The sequence below is a fragment of the Symphalangus syndactylus genome, chromosome 4 (genome assembly GCF_028878055.3).
Source record: "Symphalangus syndactylus isolate Jambi chromosome 4, NHGRI_mSymSyn1-v2.1_pri, whole genome shotgun sequence".
Classification (NCBI taxonomy): domain Eukaryota; kingdom Metazoa; phylum Chordata; class Mammalia; order Primates; family Hylobatidae; genus Symphalangus; species Symphalangus syndactylus.
Window position 1 is genome coordinate 102,763,815 of NC_072426.2, and position 15,547 is coordinate 102,779,361.

Below are 15,547 nucleotides of genomic sequence, written 5' to 3' on the forward strand. Positions count from 1 at the left end.
ATGTGAATTAAAACAAATTCAGGAATGCTTTTATTCAATACTCCTCCCTTAAGAGACATATGGATATACATATTGGAGAGAAACTCCGTGAATGTATGGTATTGGGAAAAGCCTTCATGTGTGATACTTCTCTTAGTACATACAAGATTTATGCTGGAATAAACCAGCTCCTCCTGCAGGTTTGACCTGGAAGTAACCATATGAGCAGATTATCTGAATAGGTTATTGAAAATTACACATATATTTATTAAACACATTTGCAAGATCTCTTATTAAAAAAATCTTTGTTAAGTAACTTAGTATTTATTTAAAAAACATATTTTGAAAACATATAGAGATTGAGATTTCAGGCAATTCAAATGAGAAAATTTTGTTACATTAGGTAATACTGTCGGGGTAGGGAGGTATAAAAATAAAATGGATATGTCAAATTATGACTTTATCAATTTTATAGATAATAAAATATACAAGATGGATCATTATAGAATATTCACTATAACAAGAAATACACTAAGTATAGGTAGTATAAAAGAATATAAGCAAGCTACTATAATAGCTGCACATTGGTACAAGGACAACAATATTATAAACATCCTATTTAACTGCCAGAAAGGATACATTTAAAAGAAAATGGTATGCTACTGTTAAATCTTTTCTTCCTGCAGAAATTTGTTTTCAGAAATAATCTTGAATAAAATTATATTTGGTCCTAATTTTTTTTTCAACATAAGATATATTGTAAGTCCTACCAAAAAAAAAAAAAGGTAGAGAATCTGTCAAAAATTGTGTGAATTCTGAAGATGTTATCACAGAAAATCCAAAAGAAAAACTTACTCAATTTCAAGTTGTTTTATTCTATTTTCTGCTCTCGTAAGTCTTAGCTGAAGATCATCTTTTGAACGCTCTGAAACCAGGAATCTTTGGTGCATTTCTTCCAGTTTTCTGGAATCACTCTCATTTCCTCTGCCTTCACGGTAAATCTGCAGAAAATGCTTATTAGGTATATAATATTACAGAAGAAACTGTCTTAATAAACAGTTTAGAAACAGAAATCAATGGAAGAAACAAAAAGCCACGATCATGTGTTCATTTGTTCCGACTGTAACATATGAAACATATCAATGACTAAATCTGGTTCTGTCATATTTACAAAATAAAATGCTAAAAACTGATACATAAAACAATTGTTTTGAGATCATGCTGGGCAACATAGCAAGACTCTGTCATCTAAAAAAAGTATTAAAAAATTAGCTGGGCATGGTGGCTCACACCTGCAGTCCCAGCTATTAGGGAGGCTCAGGTAGGAGGATCCTTGAGCCCAGATCGAGGCTGCAGTGAGCCATGATCATGTCCACTGTACTCTAGTCTGGGCAATAGGGCAAGACCTTGTCTCTTAAAAAATAGAGTTTTTTTTTTTTTTTTTGGAATTATTCATGCTCATGGTAAACTATGCAATAATGCAAAAATGTAAAGCAGCTGAAGTAAAAATAAATGTCAACTTAGAGATAACCACTGGTGATTCTTTGATGAATACCGTTCAATACAATCCTCTTTTCCAATATTCAAAAATAAAGATACATGACATGGTGCAATAACTAGAACTCTCTGCAAGTGACTCCAGAATCCCACTCTGGGTTACCTGGACAATGATCTAGCTTGGATGGGGCTTCCCCCTTCCTCAGCAGTGGTGGTTGTACCCAAGCTCAGCTTTCCATGCAATGGGGCTCCCCTTACAGCACAGGGTCTGTAACATCCTAAGAGATCCAAGGTCTCCAGGTGCTAAGCAGTTCACACGTTGAAGCAAATCCTGCACACAGCTATCCTCAAAATCCAGACTGCCTGGCCAAGTAACCTGTGTCTTCCTCACTGACAGGACTGCTCTGTCACTGTCTATAAAAACATGGAGTATCAGCACGTCAACATTCCGCTACTGGAATACAGATCTACCCGCAGACCCAGCAGTACTTTGACCTTAGAACACTGGTCTATGGAACAGTGGGAGAATAAGGCACTGTGCTTTCCCTTTACCTGTTGTCTTTTGCCTTGTAAGTTTTACACTTCCCCAAAAGCCTTTTCCTTAACCTTTGCCATGTGATGTTAAAACATTCATCCCAAACCCTGACGTATAACAGGTGGCAATATAAATGGGAACTGATATGCAGATGGAAACTCAGAAGGGACCTATCTTGCAGGAGAGTGGTAACCATAAGTCCTACTTTGAACACATGTATGTTTTTTTTTCACAAATGGAATTGTACATTATGTTTTGCTTTGTGTATTACTCTTCTACTGATGTCATAATTTTTTCATGTTCATAATAGATATAGACCATAATCTTTACGCTACATAGCTCTTCTTTGAAAATCAAACTCTGACTCTACCATTTACCACTTTTTACCATTGGGTAAGTTACTTAACCTCTCTATGAAAGTTCTTAATGCAGCACCTAAAACACAGTAAGTGCTCAATCAAATTTGACCTCCCTTTCTTTTCCCAAGGTACTTTAAAAGAGTAGGATATTACTGCTAATAAAAAAGTATATGAAAGAGATGAAAATTTTAAACTATAGACTTCTCCCAATAGTTCTTCTGAAATATCACGGGGGTAAATATTCTTCCTAAGTGTGAAATTAAAATCTGTACTTCTAAAAGGTAAAAATCATAGCAATGCTATAATTTTCTGGTTATATATACCTGTTTTATTTATAGATGGCCTAAGTACCATAACAGCTAACATAAAATTCAAAAAGAAAGTAAAGACAAAGTGAAATTTTGTAGGATGAGGTTTAAGCAAAAAATATAGCTACTTCACAAAATTTATATCTTTAAGTACAAAGTTCAAAGAATACAGCCGCTCTTGGAAAAGAATTGTATCCAGACAACATCAGTATTTAACTGCAGACTCTGAATATATTTAAGAAAAGTGGGAGGCTGAGGCGGGTGGATCACGAGGTCAGGAGATAGAGACCATCCTGGCTAACATGGTAAAACCCCATCTCTACTAAAAATACAAAAAAATTAGCCAGGCATGGTGGCACGCGCCTGTAGTCCCAGCTACTCAGGAGGCTGAGGCAGGAGAATTGCTTGAACCCGGGAGGTGGAGGTTGCAGTGAGCTGAGATCGCGCCACTGTACTCCAGCCTGGGTGACAGAGTGAGACGCCATCACAAAAAAAAAAAAAAAGAAAGAAAGAAAGAAAAGAAAAACTTACCAGGACAATACTAACAAATAAAGGAATTGCTAGTAGATGGCATGATGGAAGCAGACAGTAATGTTGCATATTTGCAGTTGGGTTTTAGGTAGTTATATTTCCTTTTTCTTTTTACCTTTTCTAGTTCTTCTTCCACTGCTTTTTTTTCCTTAATGACTCGTTCAATTTGGCCTTGTTTTTCAGCACACTCCTATAAATTCAAGTCATATTGTAAATATAAACATTTGGTAATATCTTAAGAAAAGTGGGGAAAAATGGAGAAGTAAAATAATTTGTTCATAATGGGAATATCATAGTTATCAACACAAGTTTAAGGTTATATTGATTTAAAACAAAACAAAACCCAATATTTGAAGAACAACCTAACCCAGGATTTCAGAAATTGCCTCCAGCTGTAGGATGCCAAGGAGTTCTAATTACAGACTGAGGTTGGAGGATTCCAGGGAGAAAAAAATAAATAGAACCCCTTTCTCATACTATAGATTTTCTTTTTATATACTCTTATTAAGTATTTTGAAAAGGGAACATAGAACCAGGTAGTGGCACAAAACCCTCAGGGATAACCTATGGCCTAACAGATATGTGGGTGTATAAATTCTAACAAAGTTAACTTTTTTCTTTACAAAAATTACAGCCAACAGAAATACTAAAAACATTTTATTAGCATGAACATAAAGTATTTCTGCTCAAAAGATTTTACTCTGTATTTAGCAAACATATCAATTAGATAATAAAATTTAACATTTTGCTAATGCACCTGAAACAAAAAAATCATTATAATTATTAGTTCTTCACAATTATTTGTATTTATAAATTTATTTTGGAGAATGGGTAATGGGTATGGCTTTTTTTCCTCTTTTTTTTTTTTTTGCTAATTGTGAATCATGCTTTGGAGGAACCCGCTTTGCTAACCGTGCACTACTTACTAATGATGTTCAATTATTTTTTAGAAGAAGTATATTTCAATATGTTTTTAAATTTTAAAGTAAGCTTCTTTTGTAATCCAAAATTAATCACTATTGATTATAATGAAGATCTTTAACCCTATGTTACAAATCAGTTGACAAATTTAAATTTAATATCTTTTATTAAGATAGAACCCTGAGTATACACAAAATGCAACATTAATATTCCACATATTCATATAGTAAGTTGCTTATCTAGGAGAGGGTAGTTTCAGTGCTAAATGTGGGATTTTACCTGCACTCATAACTCCTCCCATGTGATTTTTAGTATATATGTTAATAACAAAGTCTGGCTCACACTTCTGGGACTGGCAAGTGGTATATAAAGAAATACATGTGTGAGTATGCTTCATATCCCTCTCCACCCATTCCACCATTTCACTGACAAATGATGATGGCCTAAAGAATATTTGGTTAACCTGGGGGTAAAAAAGGTAAAATGAGACAGTAAAGTTTAAGCCTTTAGAGAGAATTACCATACTAATTCTATTAGAAATGCACTATAATACTAAAGCAAACATTAAAAATTACTGTTACAAAGTTTTTAGAGATATTTGCTTATCACCACTGACATGCCTACCTTTGGGGGAAAATATGACAAAATAATAGATATTTTTTCAGGTACTCATGGAGTATTTCCAAAATAATACTCTATAAAAGAAGTCTCAATACATATTAAGAGCCAATCATATAGACCATGATCTGTGCTGCCGACCTAACCAAATGAGAAATCAACAATAAAAGACAGTGTAAATCCTCATGTATTTAGAAACTAAAAAAAAGACTTCCAAAAAATTCATGCATCAAAGAAAAGATCATAATGAACATTTTATATTACTTCTGTAAGTTTGAACATTTTATAATTAATTTTCTTATTTGATATAGATTAATAGCAATCTGCTACATGGCAGAATAAAACCTTGAATATTCTTAAGATAAACTACACTTACCAGAGAAAACAAAGGCTTTTCTTTGTTGATCTCCAAAGGGAGATATGTAGCTTGAAATATAATGGCTTCGGCTTTATCTTAATCTATTAAATAATCTGCACACTCATCTAAAATACAAGTTTTTCTCCTTCCTGTGAGCATACCTTAATTTTGGGTTAGCAACAGTATGTATAACTTCCTTCCTGGACTTCATAGTGTAAATAATAGTATAGATGGATAGTATATTAATACTAATACTATTAGTCTAGATAGTAAAATTGTTAATAATAGAAAACAATAGCAAGCATCAGGCTATTATGCTTCAAACTGTAGCTTAGATTTTTTGAGAAAATCTGTCTTAAAGTAGCCAAATATGTTTTCCTTTGAACATATTTTTAACATAATACTTCAAACTTTTCAATTACACAGTATAGTTCTCCCCATAGAATCAACATGACTATGAGATGTTTCATATCTTTAGAAAAATCACTTAGCTATGAAATAGAATTGTTTTACTATAAGAAACACTTTTTGCAATAAACTGAAATTGTCATTCTTTTTACTCTAAAGTGAGTTTAATATAGCTCTGGTTGTTACACAGCTAACAATGATTTGAAAAATCCCTGGAAGTCTTAGCCAGTCCTTGTTCCCTTGAGAATATAGAAAGAATGAATATTCATGCCCTTGCAGAATTTACCATCCACTAAATGATCTTGAACTTTGGGTAGTACCCTTCTACTCCTCTTTTTCCACAAAGATATGAATCTCTTGATAGCTAATCAGCCCATGAAAGAGAACAAGCAAAATAACTGGGTGATAGAAAAGGAAGCAAAACTGTACAACAAAGAATTACACGTGACTAACTGGCCACATTGCATCCCACTAATTTTACTTGATGTTCCTACATTATTAAAATAAGTGACATTAAACAAACAAATACAAAATAAATATTCCTTGTTCTACTACATTTGGGACCAATACACAATGATTAAGATCCCATCATGTGCTCTCCAAAGTTTGTAGAATGGCGAAAGAAAATGTGATCCCTCTTTCAGAGTGTTTAAATATACCATTCAGTTGATAAACATTTAAAAATATACTCTGCAAAACACTGTACTAGGCAAGCAATAGGGAAAATAAAGGAAGGCATAAGACTCTACTATGTTGAGATGCTTACAATCTAATTGCAGAGATAAGATTTTCACGGAGAGAGACAGAGTGTGTATGCTCAACATATACCTAATGCATGATAGTTATTACAAGATATGATTCATTGCTAAATTTTGTAATAGAGATAAAAAGTGATACAGGGAGTCAGAAAAGATGAGAGTTTGTGAAGTTATAAACATTTTCTCAATTCTTGAAAATTGTTATACTTTTATTCTCCTGTAAGCAAGGTTATTAAATTTCATTACATCAGATCTTCAAGTTAAACTTCTATTTCCAATCCCACCTCTAGCCACACAAGTATTCTTTTCCTCTCCCCTCTTGGCCTACTCATTCCTCAGTATTCATTTCTTTCAGGAAGCTTTCTGTCTTTCTTCCTTCCCACTGTTATATATACTTTCTCTTTCTCCTTGGTTTCCCAGATAAACTCAGCATATGATAGGAGCTACAGCTAGCAACAGCATCCTGTGCATTCTCTGTCAAAGACAGGTAGTTACAGTAAAATGTGATAAATGCCATCTATCTTTCCTGCTAGAACATAAGCCACAAGACTGCTGCAAACATGTCTATCTGGATTTTCACTTTTTTCTTAGCACCTAGCTAGGGCTTGGTTTAATAAGTATCTTTTGAATGAATGAATCCCCAATAGTATATATCTTGGCCTTTAAAATAAGCAATATTTGGAAGAAAATATCAATATAGTCAAACATACCATTTGAAGGGCTGAAAGTTCTTCTGTTAATCGAGAAATTTGTATATTACATTGTTTTTTGGTGTTTGCAACCTGTAAATTAAGATGTTTACTCATTATTTGGGGCTAGAATAAAAATGATTAATATCCGATAAAAACACTTAGAATAATAATTTTGATAAAAATAAAATTGTAACTTTTAGGGCATAAAAGACATATAAGCACATAATGTATTAAAGAGCCAAGAATTTGCCATGAAAGTGGAAGGAGAGTCAATAGAATGGTATATCCAAAAGGACCGTGGTTGTCAAACATTTTGGTTATAGGATGCTTTTACCCACAATTAAAAAAAAGATCTTTTGCTTATAATGGGTTCTATGAAAATCTACCATATTAGAAATGAAAACAGAAAATTTAAAGACATTTACTTATTAATCTCTTCAAAAGTAATTTCTTACCGATTAACCTGAACAATATTTTTATGAGAAATAAGTATATTCCCCAAAACTAAAAATTTTTGAGTGGCATTTAAAAATACTTTAGCAAATTTCTTTAATGTCTGGCTGAATAGAAGCTAGATTCTGATATCTCCTTCTGTATTCAACCTATTGTGTTGTCACATATCATACAGCCTCTGGAAAACAACACTGCACACGTGTGAGAGAATGAGTGAAAAAGGCAGATGACGTCTTAACAACAATTACAGAAGTAGGTGTGATCTTGTGGCCTCTCTGAACAATATTTTTGAGAACTGCTGCTATAAAGCAAGTCAAAATTTAATTAGTAACTTTTAAGGTTTTGGGAGGCTGAGGTGGGCGGATCATGAGGTCAGGAGATCCAGACCATTCTGGCTAACACAGTGAAACCCTGTCTCTATTAAAAAAAATATATAAAAAATTAGCCAGGCGTGGTGGCGGACACCTGCAGTCCCAGCTACTCGGGAGGCTGTGGCAGGAGAATGGCATGAACCCGGGAAGCAGAGCTTGCAGTGAGCCGAGATCACGCCATTGCACTCCAGCCTGGGCAACAGAGCGAGACTCCATCTCAAAAAAAAAAAAAAAAAAAAACTTTTAAGGTGCTTTTGATTCATAAACAGAATACTTTTTTAAATAATACACACCACATCCCAGTATTAAATTACTTTTACATCTGAAGATATTTAAATTAATATTTAATAACATTTAATAAATAACATTTAATAAAATTTAATTAACATTTAAATATCTTCAGAAAGAACACATTAATGTGCACAGAGTATCTGGAAGAATTAGTCACATCTCATCAGGATTTCTCTATGACAATAAATTTTTCTAATAACTATTTATGCTTTTTTAAATAAATAATAATAATATTATATTTATTTATTTTTTTTATTATACTTTAGGTTTTAGGGTACATGTGCACAATGTGCAGGTTTGTTACATATGTATCCATGTGCCATGTTGTTTTGCTGCACCCATTAACTCGTCATTTAGCATTAGGTATATCTCCTAATGCTGTCCCTCCCCCCTCCCCCCACCCCACAACAGTCCCTGGAGTGTGATGTTCCCCTTCCTGTGTCCATGAGTTCTCAATGTTCAATTCCCACCTATGAGTGAGAACATGCGGTGTTTGGTTTTTTGTCCTTGCGATAGTTTACTGAGAATGATGTTTTCCAGTTTCATCCATGTCCCTACAAAGGACATGAACTCATCATTTTTTATGGCTGCATAGTATTCCATGGTGTATATGTGCCACATTTTCTTAATCCAGTCTATCGTTGTTGGACATTTGGGTTGGTTCCAACTCTTTGCTATTGTGAATAGTGCTGCAATAAACATACGTGTGCATGTGTCTTTATAGCAGCATGATTTATAGTCCTTTGGGTATATACCCAGTAATGGGATGGCTGGGTCAAATGGTATTTCTAGTTCGAGATCCCTGAGGAATCGCCACACTGACTTCCACAATGGTTGAACTAGTTTACAGTCCCACCAACAGTGTAAAAGTGTTTCTATTTCTCCACATCCTCTCCAGCACCTGTTGTTTCCTGACTTTTTAATGATGGCCATTTTAACTGGTGTGAGATGGTATCTCACTGTGGTTTTGATTTGCATTTCTCTGATGGCCAGTGATGATGAGCATTTCTTCATGTGTTTTTTGGCTGCATAAATGTCTTCTTTTGAGAAGTGTCTGTTCATGTCCTTTGCCCACTTTTTGATGGGGTTGTTTTTTTCTTGTAAACTTGTTGGACTTCATTGTAGATTCTAGATATTAGCCCTTTGTCAGATGAGTAGGTTGCAAAAATTTTCTCCCATTCTGTAGGTTGCCTGTTCACTCTGATGGTAGTTTCTTTTGCTGTGCAGAAGCTCTTTAGTTTGATTAGATCCCATTTGTCAGTTTTGGCTTTTGTTGCCATTGCTTTTGGTGTTTTAGACATGAAGTCCTTGCCCACGCCTATGTCCTGAATGGTATTGCCTAGGTTTTCTTGTAGGATTTTAATGGTTTTAGGTCTAACATTTAAGTCTTTAATCCATCTTGAATTAATTTTTGTATAAGGTGTAAGGAAGGGATCCAGTTTCAGCTTTCTACATATGGCTAGCCAGTTTTCCCAGCAGCATTTATTAAATAGGGAATCCTTTCCCCATGGCTTGTTTTTGTCAGGTTTGTCAAAGATCAGATAGTTGTACATATGCAGCATCATTTCTGAGGGCTCTGTTCTGTTCCATTGATCTATGTCTCTGTTGTGGTACCAGTACCATGCTGTTTTGGTTACTGTAGCCTTGCAGTATAGTTTGAAGTCAGGTGGCGTGATGCCTCCAGCTTTGTTTCTTTTGGCTTAGGATTGACTTGGTGATGCGGGCTCTTTTTTGGTTCCATATGAACTTTAAAGTAGTTTTTTCCAATTCTGTGAAGAAAGTCATTGGTAGCTTGATGGGGATGGCATTGAATCTATAAATTACCTTGGGCAGTATGGCCATTTTCATGATATTGATTCTTCCTACCCATGAGCATGGAATGTTCTTCCATTTGTTTGTATCCTCTTTTATTTCATTGAGCAGTGGTTTGCAGTTCTCCTTGAAGAGGTCCTTCACATCCCTTGTAAGTTGGATTCCTAGGTATTTGATTCTCTTTGAAGCAATTGTGAATGGGAGTTCACTCATGATTTGGCTTTCTGTTTGTCTGTGATTGGTGTACAAGAATGCTTGTGATTTTTGTACATTGATTTTGCATCCTGAGACTTTGCTGAAGTTGCTAATCAGCTTAAGGAGATTTTGGGCTGAGACAATGGGGTTTTCTAGATATACAATCATGTCATCTGCAAACAGGGACAATTTGACTTCCTCTTTTCCTAATTGAATATCCTTTATTTCCTTCTCCTGCCTGATTGCTCTGGTCAGAACTTCCAGCAGTATGTTGAACAGGAGTGGTGAGAGAGGGCATCCCTGTCTTGTGCCAGTTTTCAAAGGGAATGCTTCCAGTTTTTGCCCATTCAGTATGATATTGGCTGTGGGTTTGTCATAGATAGCTCTTATTATTTTGAGATATGTCCCATCAATACCTAATTTATTGAGTTTTTAGCATGAAGTGTTGTTGAATTTTGTCAAAGGCCTTTTCTGCATCTATTGAGATAATCATATGGTTTTTGTCATTGGTTCTGTTTATATGCTGGATAATGTTTATTGATTTGCATTTTTAAAAGTACTGTGAAGAATACTGATGCCAATAGTATATCATCAGTAAATTTTATGATCTAAAGGTCTTTGAGAATTTTCTAGTACAAGATGGACTATTTTGAAAATATGATGTAAACTTTGTTTAGAACATTTACAATATTGGCATGTACTTTATATGGTTAATTAACATGAGTTATCTTTTTGAAGGCCTGACAAGCATATTATTTCTGGGTCTATTCTAGTTCTTTTATTTTTTTTTTTTTGAGACAGAGTCTCACTCTGTTGCCCAGGCTGGAGTGCAGTGACGTGATCTCCGCTCACGGCAAGCTCCGCCTCCCAGGTTCACATCATTCTCCTGCCTCAGCCTCCAGCTGGGACTACAGGCACCTGCCACCACGCCCAGCTAATTTTTTGTATTGTTAGTAGAGACAGGGTTTCACAGTGTTAGTCAGGACGGTCTTGATCTCCTGACCTTGTGATCTGCCCGCCTCGGCCTCCCAAAGTGCTGGGATTACAGGCGTAAGCCACCGCGCCCAGCCTATTTTTGCTATTTTTTTTTTTTTTTTTTTTTGAGACTGAGTCTTGCTCTGTCACCCAGGCTGGAGTGTAATGGCACAATCTCGGCTCACTGCAAGCTCTGCCTCCTGGGTTCATGCCATTCTCTTGCCTCAGCCTCCCTAGTAGCTGGGACTACAGGCACCCGCCACCACGACTGGCTAATTTTTTATTTTATTTTTTGTATTTTTAGTAGAGACGGGGTTTCACCATGTTAGCCAGGATGGTCTCGATCTCCTGACCTCATGATCCTCCCGATCTCCTGACCCCATGATCCTCCCGCCTTGGCCTCCCAAAATGTTGGGATTACAGGTGGTGAGCCACCACACCCGGCTGGCTCTTTTTAAGGTTATAATTTGATTTAGACTTTTCCTATGAATAATTATATTAAGAATCAATGTATTCTGTTTACTAAATCAGTAACAATAACAGAATTTATTGAGGATTAATGTGTGTTAGGTACTATTCAGAGTGCTTTACATGTATTATCTCGTTAATTCTCACAAAAATCCAATGAGGTGGTTATTATTTCCATTATAGATGAGGAAGACTGAGGCAGAGAAATTAAGTCATAAACGTTCTATAATATAAAAATTTTGGTTCTTATAAGCCTTGTCATGTCTGTCGCTCTCTCACATAATTTCTAAAATATGTTCTTTTTAGTGTCTAGAAATGATACAGCTAACTTGAGGGTTTATGACAATAAGGGTACATATTTTGAAATACATTTATAGTAATCCTGGCAAATTCAGACGAATCAAACTATTCATGCCTTTTAAAAGGACTGTGTAGAACTATTGACACTGATGGCATATCATATGTAAACTTCTATGCTCCAAAGGTCATATGGAATTTCCTAGAGTTAGTATCTAATGAAACAAAATGTAAACTTTTGTCATGTGAGGAAACACACATTTCAGTGAGGTAGTTTACTGTGATTGGGGTTTTGAAGTCTGTAGAGGGACTAATATCCTTCTCTTGTCCTAACCTCACTTTATATAAGCATTTCCCTCTATAATTTTATGAATAGTAAGGACATTTATAAACCAAATAGTAAGATAAACTATTAAGAAATAGGAAAATCCAATAATGGCACTAGCCATGATTTAAAATCAAAAGTAAACAATGTATTTTTTTTACAAATTTTATTTGAGAGATATCTAAGAAATAAAGTATTTTCATATTTTAAAGAAATAAGCCACTGTAATATTTTTGTTCAATTTTATAGCCAGAACAGAAATATGTGATAATTTATTCACTATATTTACTTTAGTCAATAGGAAGAGATACATGTAAAGTTACTCTCAATTTAACAGGTTAATTCTACATATTTGAAAGAAATGCCGTGAATAATTTGGAATTAAATGAAATTCACAGAACAATACTAAAAATAGTGGCTATCTCTGGGTATTAAATTTGTAATTTTAATTTTCTTTTATACATATTTTTCATTTATACATATTTTCTTATACATATTTTCCATTTCTTTTTACAATGAGTATATGTCACTTTTTTTTTTTTTTTTTTTTTTTTTTTTTTTTGAGATGGAGTCTCACTCTGTCGCCCAGGCTGGAGTGCAGTGGCGCGATCTCGGCTCACTGCAAGCTCTGCCTCCTGGGTTCACGCCATTCTCCTGCCTCAGCCTCTCCGAGTAGCTGGGACTACAGGCGCCCGCCACCACGCCCGGCTCATTTTTTGTATTTTTAGTAGAGACGGGGTGTCACCGTGGTCTCGATCTCCTGACCTCATGATCCGCCCGCCTCGGCCTCCCAAAGTGCTGGGATTACAAGCGTGAGCCACCGCGCCCGGCCGAGTATATGTCACTTTTAACAATAATTTTAGAAGTTTACTTAAAAAAATCAACTTGGCAACAGTGTGGAACTCAGAGGGGGCAAAGAGCCAGCAAAATGCCTGGCACACAGGAAGTGCTCAATAAATACTTCCTGAGTGAATAGTTGTAATGGCAGGAAAAGGCTGGCTACAGGAAATCAACAGGAACACCTAACGAAGGAACAATCTGGGACTGACTACAGGAGTAAGTTCAGTTTCAGACATGTTGAGCTTCAGATGCCTGGTAGGACTACATATTTGAATAGGGAAATAATTGGATTTTAGGAAGCATCTGTATTTTCTGTTTGCAAAACATTTGGAATGAATGAGATCACAATGCTTTTGAAAAATTCTACTTAGATTATTTAAAGCTTCATGCAAAAGATGACCTTCATCAACCTCAAAATCAATTTGAATTTATTTTAGGTTAAGAAAATACAATTAGAGGAATGCTCATACCATGAATACTTGAATAAAATTTTTTTATCATTAAAAGTATAAAGTTTATTAATATTTATTTTAAAAATATGTCATCAAGAATATTTTAGGCTATAGTCCAACATTACAGTACTCTCAACTTCACAAATAGGAAAGACAGAGCTCCTGCAGAAAGGATACAGAAGATTAGAAATTAAAAAGCCCAGGGTTTACTTTGAACTCTGCCTTAAATTAAAAATTTTATCTTGGGAAATTATCTAATTTCAGTCATATAAAGTCGAAGTAATAGATTTTTTCTTTACACCATGATTCTGTAAAAGTAATAGATTTCTAAGAAATATTTCTGCAGGAAGAAATGTTATACAGTGGCTTTGTGGAAATAAAAATTCTACCACTTAGTTGCTTGGGAGAAAGCAAACATTTTAACTTTATTTTTTCTAAACTGATGAAGTTTTGAAAACCAGTTTAAAACTACAGTTCACCTAGGAGAGAAATAATATTGCCCACAAAAAATACAGATAAGGAAAAAAAAGGAACATCTTTATTTTATCCAGTGGAGGGCTATACAGTATATCCCACTATCCTACTGGAGATAATTTTAAAGGAAAGGAGCCTTTACTCAGTTCCTTTAGTTAGTTTTTAAACACTTATGTTAATAATTTCATATAGAGTCTTTATAACTATGTAGGCAAGTATTTTAATTTTAATTTACAAATATTTAGGTAGAATTTAGTTTTTAGTTGTGACTTAAATTCTGAATTTTAAATATAATTAAAAATTCTTACTTCTTTCTTGGTTCTTATGGTAGCATCTTGTACAAAACGAGAAACTGTCTCTTTCATTTTCTCTATGTCTTCTTCTTTTTGCTTCTCCTCAAGTAGAGCCTTCAGAAAATAATCATTTCATGTTATAGATAACATCATTATTAGCAAAGATAATAACAGGTAAAAACCTATCCACTAGTCACTTTCTATAAACACCTTATTCAAAACTTCTGGGACATCTCTACTTGAATATCATGTTGAAATCATGAATGATATTTATTTTCCCTAACCTCCTCACCTGCCCTTGTCCTAACTAAAGATACTTTCTCTATGGTATTTATTTCACCCAATGTTTCTAACACCTTTCTAATCTCCACAGCCAGAAATCTTAAAACCATTGTTGAATTTTCCATTTTTTCAAGTCCCTATATAAAGTAAATCATCAAATCTAAGTATTGTATCCTTATAAGAATCTACTGAATTTCTCTCTTTCCATTATTTATTATTATTCAAATTATGTCACTCATTAACTCATAACTTGATCATTGCAGACACCACTTGTTTTGTCTCTTTGATGTGTTTCTATCATTCCAAATCATTTCCATCTCCCACCAAATAAATATTGCCATAATCCTAGCTCTGCTGTCAGTCACACTCCATTTCCTTGCTTCTCTGTGAAGCAAAACTCTGTAACTTATTCATCTCCAAGACCTTTCCTCTCAATCTCTTTTATACTCCCTGGATTCAGGCTTTCACCACCATGATCTCCATATTGATTATCTATAAGTAAATTTTCAGTACTTCTTTACCAGCAGCACTTGAAATATTTACTTTCCTCTCCTTGTTGTACTTTCTGAATGTGATTTTCAGCACATCACACACAGTACTGGTTTCCCTCCTATCTCACTGATCATTCCTCTTCAGTCTACATTGCTGATTCTTCGTCATCTCCTGAACCTCTTAATACTGGACTACCCAAGGTTCACTTCTTGTCCCCCTCTCTATCTGTCCTTCTTTTAGTGGTCTAATCAAATCTCATGGTTTTAAATATCATTTATATGCTGACAATCCCCATATTTACACCTCTAACACAAACCTTTTTCTGGGCTTGGAACTCCTTCAATTAGGCCAAATTGAATCCACTTTAAATCAACATGTAAGTGGCCCTGTGTTGTTCCCACCATCTTCTAAAGGTACCATACACATTCTTACCTCTGTTTTTTTAAAAATTGTTTTTTAAGATCAATTTCCTCCAGCTTAAACAAGTAAGATAGTGAGAAGCAACAGCTGTTGTTATGTAATAACCTTGAGGGGGAGAAGGGGAACTACGCTAGGCTGTACTT

General features: G+C 34.8%; 1 protein-coding gene across 12 annotated transcripts in view; it reads right to left on the reverse strand.

The window, feature by feature from the left end:
• The window catches only part of SCLT1 (sodium channel and clathrin linker 1), a 215,444-nt gene that overhangs the window by 70,951 nt on the left and 128,946 nt on the right, over positions 1-15,547 (reverse strand). For all 12 annotated transcript variants that reach the window (XM_063638194.1, XM_063638195.1, XM_063638193.1 and 9 more), the window contains 4 exons: positions 14,226-14,324; positions 6,983-7,054; positions 3,325-3,399; positions 835-980 (listed from right to left, as the gene is read on the reverse strand). In XM_063638194.1, the coding sequence (XP_063494264.1) occupies positions 835-980; positions 3,325-3,399; positions 6,983-7,054; positions 14,226-14,324 (392 nt within the window). The remainder of the gene's footprint in view (positions 1-834; positions 981-3,324; positions 3,400-6,982; positions 7,055-14,225; positions 14,325-15,547) is intronic.